At 47.3% G+C, this 8289-nt stretch overlaps 1 protein-coding gene across 1 annotated transcript; it reads right to left on the bottom strand.

The window, feature by feature from the left end:
• Window positions 1-302: 302 nt before the first annotated feature.
• Window positions 303-2501, bottom strand: LOC101784497 (F-box protein PP2-B10). The gene is made up of 2 exons (XM_004972788.3): window positions 1926-2501; window positions 303-906 (listed from the first exon to the last, which is right to left on the bottom strand). The coding sequence occupies exons 1-2, from the start codon at window positions 2372-2374 to the stop codon at window positions 435-437; spliced, it is 921 nt and encodes a 306-aa protein (XP_004972845.1). The 5' UTR covers window positions 2375-2501; the 3' UTR covers window positions 303-434.
• Window positions 2502-8289: the final 5788 nt, after the last annotated feature.

The following is an 8289-nucleotide window of genomic DNA, read 5'->3' as shown; positions in this document are numbered from 1 at the left end:
TCTACTAGTGGTACCGATAGCTACAGGCTCGTCCTGGCATCTGGCTTGCATGTACTCCCTCCGCTCCAAATTACTATTCGTTACAGTTATTCTAGATATATAGTTTTTTCTATGGACTTAGATATATATATTTTTAGATACGTGACAAAACTATATATATGTATAGAAAAGTTAAAATAAATAGTAATTTGGAACGGAGGGTGTAACATCGAAACGATCGATGCCATGATTGTGTTGTGTATCCCTTTGCGCTTGGAAAGGCTAAAGAGCAACAGCATAACAACTCGTGCAACGCGAAAAGCTTCTTTTCAACATCAAATTTAAAGCGTTGCAAGTATATATAAGTGTATTTTAAAAATACCATTCATGCATCATCGAGTTCATCCAGTAGATGAACTGAAATACTACACGTTTCACAATTTGCATGGTTGTTGTCAGGTAGAACTTTCGACGACAGGCCTAAACTCGATGCCCTCGATGATGAGGCCGCGCTTGGGGTACCACCCGAGCACCTCGAAGCTCGCCACCACCTCCTCCTCCCCCGGCTTGCCGCCGCCACCGGCGGTCGTGCTCGGCAGCCGCCCCATCTCCATCTCCCACCACCCATCCTCCCTCCTCCTCGGCCGCCTCGGCTCCTCACGATGATCGCCGCCATCAGGCCCGCCCCAGAACTTGCGCGCCTCAGCGTCATCGGGCCGGATGCACACGTCGTGGCGCGCCATGACGCGGCCGCCCAGGGACACCGCCGCCTCCTGGTCGGGGTAGCTGAGGCCGCGGTGGCCCTCCGCCGCGGTGTCGTAGACGAGGAACGCCGCGTAGGGCGTCATTGGCGTGAGGGACGCCGCCAGGAGCGCCCCGTAGATGTCGAGGCACGTGCAGTCCTCCAGCTCCGCCACCTCCGCGAACCTGCATGCTCCATCACCATCACCACCACCAGGATTTTAATTTTCAATTAATCCATCGATTAGGAAGATATAATCCAGATAATTAAGCTAAGACTAATGGTCTGTTTGGATGGGGGCTAAACTTTAGTTAGCTAGAAATTAGTCCTCGATGATCCAAACAGCGAAACTAAAGGTGGGCTAAAAATTAGCCAAGATCTTAACTAATCTTTAGTTCATTAGCCCTCCAAACCCAGCTAATGGGGCTAATTATAGACATAAATGGCAAAAAATAAAAATACCGGCAAAAAACAAAAATACCATCCACTAAAACCTTACCATTTTCTCTCCCACACCTCTTAGGGATAGAATGGACTTTTACAAATAAATAAGCTAAAAATTAGCTCTAACTTCAAACAAAACATGACTAATTTTAGCCACCTAAAATTTAGACGTCAAGTCAGCCCCTAGAGGATCAGTTTGTTTATTGGATGATGGATCGATCAGCTGTTCGTTGACGCCGACAGGACAGGTCAGACCCTCAGACGTGAGGGACTCATACTGAATATCCAATTTCAGAAGAGCTATAGGCTGATGAAGTCGCTGTTGCCCCGCGGAATCTTTTGGCTGAGCCACGTTCCAGAAGGCCTGGACCCGTTCAGCTGACGGCGCCGTCGCCACTCGTGCCGAGAAGTGGAGACGCACCCATCGCTCGCCTTCCCTTTTCGTTGGCATGGTTGGAAAGTTATTATCCCCAGTTCGATCGCCGCCGGGTGTAAGTTTCAGACCAAAGCAAGCAGTTCGATTCTCGTTTCTAAAGGAAAGGTATACGATCGATGGAGCAGCTTAATTTCCTAACAAAACAAAGTTACAATTGATCCATCGCTACCCCTTTTAACAACCGGAAAAAAAGAGAGAGAGAGATATAATTTTGTAGGAACTCATGCCAGTCAGCCAGTGTGAATAAAAATCAATTGTTGATTTGAAAGTTTGAACAGAGGAGGGGAGAGATCAATATATGATGATTAGGGAGGAGAAGCAAACCTGGAGCGGGGGTGGGGCGTGAATTTCCAGCAGAACTCGCCGTCGTCCCACGGCAGGCTGAGCCTGCGTGCCGACAGCGCGTAGCACCTGGCGCCGGTGGCCCTCTCCAGCCACACCCGGCACCCGCCGACGGCCACGGCGCCGGAGGCGTTGCAGAGGCCGAGGTACGCCTCCTTCTTGCTCTTGGCCGCCGGCGCCGGCGCCTGGTGGAGCGCCACGGCGGCGGGCTTGTAGCTGTGGCCGTCGATCATCAGCTGCTCGGGGAGGAAGCCCCGCCAGACGTGGTCAGAGTCGGCGGCGGCGCGGAGGGCCGGTGACACGGCGGCGCAGCGGCATGCGTCGCGCGGGGAGGTGAGCGCGATGGCCTGCGCCAGGCACGCCTCCGGCAGGTCGCCCAGCTGGGTCGCCGCCGCGTGAGCGCCGCTGCTCGCCTGCGGCTCCGCCGCCATATCGATCGGTCTCTTCCCCGATCAGCTTGTGCCAATAATCAGGGAGGGGAACAAGCTTGTCCTCCTCGATAGGGAAGTGCTGCCTAGCTTAGCTAGCTAGCTAACCTTGACACCGCGCTCCTCTCAGCTCAGATAAATAGAGCTCGGCATGGGCGACAACGACGGGCTTCACTGAGTGCCTGAGTGGTAACTAGGTGGTAATGGGCTATGATCCTTTCTTCACAATCCAACTCAGCAGTCCTATCTATTTTTAGTTCAAAATTATATAAAATTATAATCTGATTTTTATTGAGCTCGATCCTTAAATTTGCTAGGTTAAATTAGAGAGTTCTTTGCCACCCTAGTGGTAACACGTCAAGTCAACGCACTACCGGTTTCCGCCCACCACTGAGCGGCCGTTTCTTCTTTTAATAATGAAAAAAGTTTGTGACTAGGCTTCATCGTCCTTTCCGAGAAGGAAACAACCCACAATTATTACACAGTAGTCAAACACTATTCGGCTCTAAACAAGCAAGTTAGACCGTCAGTTCCTTATAAGAATCCAAGTTATAAGTATTTTGGGTCACTAAATCAACCTAAAAATTTGATAAAATAAACTAGAATAACATTGTGCATAAATAATTTAGGATGAGAAATAACTAGCATGTTATCATAATTAATCAACCGATTTAGAAACAAAATTATGCTTTTATCCTGAGCAACCATACATGGGCCAAAGTGCGCAACAGATTCCACTTTTCCTTTCCAACGCCATAAGTCATCCTCTGGTGCCGCTCACAATCGATTCCATTCCATAGTACATGAATAATTCACAGTTACCATTCATTATTTACTATTTGGCACTTTTATTCTGCATTTTCTGATCAAATATAGGCCGTGCTGTCGGTACATGAATCATTCACAGTTGCCATTCATTTTTTATCAGTATTTCACACTTTTTTATTATGAATCTCTGATCAAATCCAGGCCACCGTGTGTATGCTGACAAAGCAGCATTGAATGTTTACAATTGACCTGATAGATGGCATCTACCATCCCAGAGTTGTGCCCTGAGTTGTATGCTATTGAATAGTGAATGTTCTTATTTCCCAATCCACAGGTTTAGATCACCAGTTTACCAAATTTCCATTGTTGCAATTGTCTAGATGTAATTCAGTCCTGATTTTTGTAAATTATATAATGCAGGAAAAATTTTATCATTGCTGCTCCGGCCTTTACCACACACTTAACAGAATCAAGAAGCTCCCTGCTAAAGAGGCACGCTGGCCTCGACCTTGATCTTCTCTGCTGATGATTATAGGCGAAGTGGATGCTGACAGTGTCTTAGTTGCCATAGTTTTCCATGTTCTATCCCCAGACAAATTCGTCATTGGGTTTTGTGCAAAAAATACTCGTCATTATATATAGTAACTGGTTACATGGATAAGCTTGATGCCAAATTGTGGTAGCTCTCGAATTCAAGTAACTATTTTATGGTAAATTCATCTGTCATTATAGTAATCGGTTTCTCGGAACCAATCGACGATGCCAAATTGTTGTAACTCTCCATCCTAATTACCATATCAAGCTATTTGAATTCTCGTAAACTGCCGTTTCATTGTAGTAACCTTGGGGCTAAATTGTGGTAACTGGTAAGTGCTGACGCCACATTGGTCTGCAGCCATTTGAATTCTTGTAACTATTTCACTGTACATTCGATTCATCAGTAAAATGGTTAACAATGTGATGCCTGATTTGTCGTAACTCCCCTACTACTGTACTTATCAACTGGCGCAAGTATATTTTATGATTATGAATTATTGTGACCGGTTTCGCCCTAGTATGCGTGCATAGACAAAAATATAATATATGGTTACTGGTTCAAACATTACCGTAAACATTGTGCCCTTGTTTTCTCGTAACCATGTGGTTCACTCTCGGCAGGGCAGGCATGGTTTTTTTAATAGTAACTGCAACGGTAATCACAGACTTAGTAACTACGTGGCTTTTTCTACGAAAGCCCGGCACATGTAGCTCGGTTGCCTCTCGGCTCGATGCCTTCCTGCCCATGGCTCGCTCGCACAGCTCGGCTGAAAGTAATTAGCGCTAATTAATTAGGGAGGGTGCCTCTCGGCGCTCCAAAACGGGCACGCGCTAGCAGGTTGGTGCGGTTGGGTGGTTTGACTACATAATAAATTATTCTATGCTCTTCAATCATTTACCGCATGTTCTGTAATTAGGGGCAGGTTAACGTTTATTAATTGCCTTCTGTGCTGATTAACTAATATAGTAACTACGGCAAAAATGCAAAGCTGACTGCTGCGACGCTAGAACAATAGTAATCCGTGATGCCGAGGAGATGTACGCGAATGCTACAGACGATAATTAGGGCATGTTTGGTTTCTCTTGCTAAAATTTAGTTGCTAAAAGTTACTAAACTTTAGTTGCTAAATTTTAGCAAAAGCTGTTTGGTTCCCCTTGCTAAACAACATTTAATGAGCTGTAAAAAGACCTATCTACCTGTTGACGCCAGATTTCGTCACCAGTAGAGTCGGCGCCAAGAAGAAAGGAAATCGGAGAAGCACAGTTGGGAATCGGCCAAATGGTGCTATAGTGCGGAATCGGCTGGCGACTTTTGTCTCACTTCAGGACGAATGCACCAGAGTCCCAATCGGTGATCTTTTGCCGATGAGAAATTGGCCGATTTGGAGGGTGGACTAATTGGGCATGTATGGGCTTGGAAAGGGATGGAAGGATAGGGTGGAGGTCAGCCCACGAAGCGTGGAGTAACTAACCTAGCACGAATTGTGCTTGTAGATATTCGTTTTCTGTTTGAATTAGAGATAGGATTCTAGTCGGTTAAGAAGTTATCTGTACGGGGCTATAAATAGCTACCTTTGTAAATCTGTAATCATCAACCAATCAATACAACAAACTACTTTTTCCTCGTACTTACTTTCAAGCAGGCGACTTCGCCACTACTTTCCTCTTTTTTCACGAGTTCGTGCAGGTTGGCAGGGCTGCATCATCTTGATCTCCGGCCGATTCTGTATGTTCCGCTTATCGAGTAATATCTAAGCTTTAACTTCGGGCACATCGCTGTTGTTTCGTTTAGGTTTATTCACCAGTTATCGATATCTGCTAGATTTATAGGTTTTACCTATTTTTCTAGTCTTTATCATCAGTTATCCAGCTAGGAATCGGTAGTGTCGGCTCTCTTTACTTTCTATTGTCAAAATTCATCTATTGCCGATTAGATCTATTCCTAGTGTTGTTATCATAGGCTTTATACCGATTACTCCAATAGTCTCCCTGTCTACAAGGCTATAGGGATCAGGCTGTCTTATAGCCGATTTCATTATCACAGTAAATCGGTCGATTCGCCGATAAACACTCTCGATCGGAAACTTAGCCGATCGTAGTTTCTGGACCTGACACGTGTTCTTCCTTGCCAATCAACAGGTCAGATTGGCTGGCACGCTGCGCGAACCGCACCAGGGCATTCACCCGAACAGGAGCTAAGCAGATTCTCCCGGGTCGTGTGTTGGTCGCTGGGATTCGGTTGACCGATTTCTAGCACCAACACACTTTTGGCACGCCCGGTGGGACCAATACAACCGCTGTCATGTCGAAAGCTGCTGAAGTCTCTGAAGATAACGTCATCGAGGTGACGGAAGCAGATCTAAAGGACGACCAAAAGGAAGATCTGAACAAGTATATGGAGCAAGTCCGAAAGACTTGCTTGAAATCTTTCAGTCGTTCCAGGAGCGGGGAGACTGTTAAGAAGACTCCTTTCCCTACTCCCCGTCAGATCACAATTTCTGAGGATTCGGATAAAATGTCCGATATGATTCAACAATCTATTCATCACGCTTTCATCGATCAGTCTCCGGTGCTCTCAAACATGGTGCACAATGCCGTTGTTAACTCCTTCGCCGGGGGCATACCTCAAGGATACAGAGGACCTACATATTTTCAGCCGATTCCACCAAATCAGACTTATCCGTATTCGGCTTCACAGCCGATTCAATTTTCTGTCGGGAGTTCAGGCGCCTCTGCATCATCAACTCCGTTGGGATATGGCTCCATCCAGCTGTCCTCTGCATCGTTCCCTCCAGTCAGCCCATCACCCTGGGGGGCACCTTCAGCCACGGCCGGCCTGAATCAATCGGCCAGTCAAGGAAACCCTCTGTTCCAGGCATCCTCCCATGCGGCCATTCGGCCAACCATACCACCATACCAGCCTGTCGCTCCGGAGGTCAACAAGACGGCAGAGCTCATGCTATATGATGAAAGGAGTGGTTCATTCAAACAGCCAACCTTTACTACACCGCCGGCTTATACTCAGATACCACCTTTTCATCAGTCTCCTTTTATTCAGCCTCCGATTTATCAGCACGTGCCGATACCGCAGCCGACTATTCCCCAGCAACAACCAGATTGGTCGGCGCAAATTGCGGAGGTGATGCAAGAACAATTCGGCTTGAAGCCGAAAATGCAAACTTATACCTATAGAACACCATACCCATCTACATATGACTTGTTGTCGTTCCCCCATCGGTACAAAGTTCCTGATTTTACCAAATTTTCGGGGATGGATGATACTTCGACCGTGGAGCATGTGAATAGATTCATCATCCAATGCGGAGAAGCAGCTACGCAAGATGCCCTACGGGTACGGTTGTTCTCGTCATCTCTGTCCGGATCGGCCTTCCAATGGTTCATGACTTTGCCACCAAACTCGATTATCACATGGGCCGATCTAGAAAGACAGTTCCACAAGTACTTCTATGCTGGGGTCCATGAGATGAAGCTGTCCGATCTGACTAGCCTCCGGCAAAGGAGTGATGAGCCGATACCCTCGTATATACAGAGGTTTCGGGAAATCAGAAACAAATGCTACTCCCTGGCTCTAACCGATGCGCAGTTGGCCGATATAGCTTTCCAAGGCCTCCTACCACACATTAAAGAGAAATATGCTTCACAAGATTTCGAGAGCCTGAGCCAGATTGTTCACCAATTGTCCGGACAGGAGGTGCGTCCATTTGATCCGCGGAGGAATTTCCATAAGAAGGTGGCATTCCTGGAAGAATTAGAGGATGAGGAAGATGTCGAAATCGGACTTGCGGAGTGGATCAAGGGAAAGAAGCCGATATCATGCCCATTCGGCAAAAAGGAGCCGGAAGCATTCGGTTTTGATACAACTAAGGCCGATAAAATCTTCGACCTTCTCCTCCAGGAAGGGCAGATTAAACTCTCGCCTTACCATACAATACCTTCTGCCGAACAATTAAAAAAGATGAAGTATTGCAAGTGGCACAATGCCACATCACATGATACCAACGAGTGCAAGATCTTCAGGCAACAGATACAGTCGGCCATTGAGCAAGGCAGACTCAAATTTGAAGTGCCGGCAAAATCGGCCAAGCCAATGAAGATCGACCAACACCCCTTTCCTACCAACATGGTTGATACGGGAAAGAATTCTCTCCAAACTAAAGTGCTGATGTCCGAATCGGCCAAAAAGAGTGGCGCTGTCGATCCCAGAAATCAAGCTACGCCTGAAGATGTCAAGGGGAAGCGGCGAATGGAGGACGATGATGGTGAGTCAGAAGGGCCACGCATTACTTCCCAGTTCCTGCTCCAAAAGTACCAACGACAACATGAACGCTCAAGGTCCCGAGAAGAAGCGATGCGTCGGCACGAAGAGCACTGGAGGTGCCCGTTCTTCATTCATTGTTGGGAAAATAACCTCAGGCTACCTTCGGCCGATACTTGCCCAGAGTGCAACGGTCCCTATCGAGGCAATCGGCCGTTCAACAGGTCTCGTTCCAGGGACGGAAGGCCAGAACCGATCAGCAGGAATTGGCGCAACCAAGATGACCAGCGCCCTCCCGTGCGTGATCGGCTGGGGGGCAGAAGTGACCGATATGATC

This window comes from Setaria italica, chromosome VI (genome assembly GCF_000263155.2).
Source record: "Setaria italica strain Yugu1 chromosome VI, Setaria_italica_v2.0, whole genome shotgun sequence".
Classification (NCBI taxonomy): Eukaryota; Viridiplantae; Streptophyta; class Magnoliopsida; order Poales; family Poaceae; genus Setaria; species Setaria italica.
The sequence above is the reverse complement of the archived record's forward strand: the minus strand, read 5'-3'. Positions and strand labels throughout refer to the sequence as shown.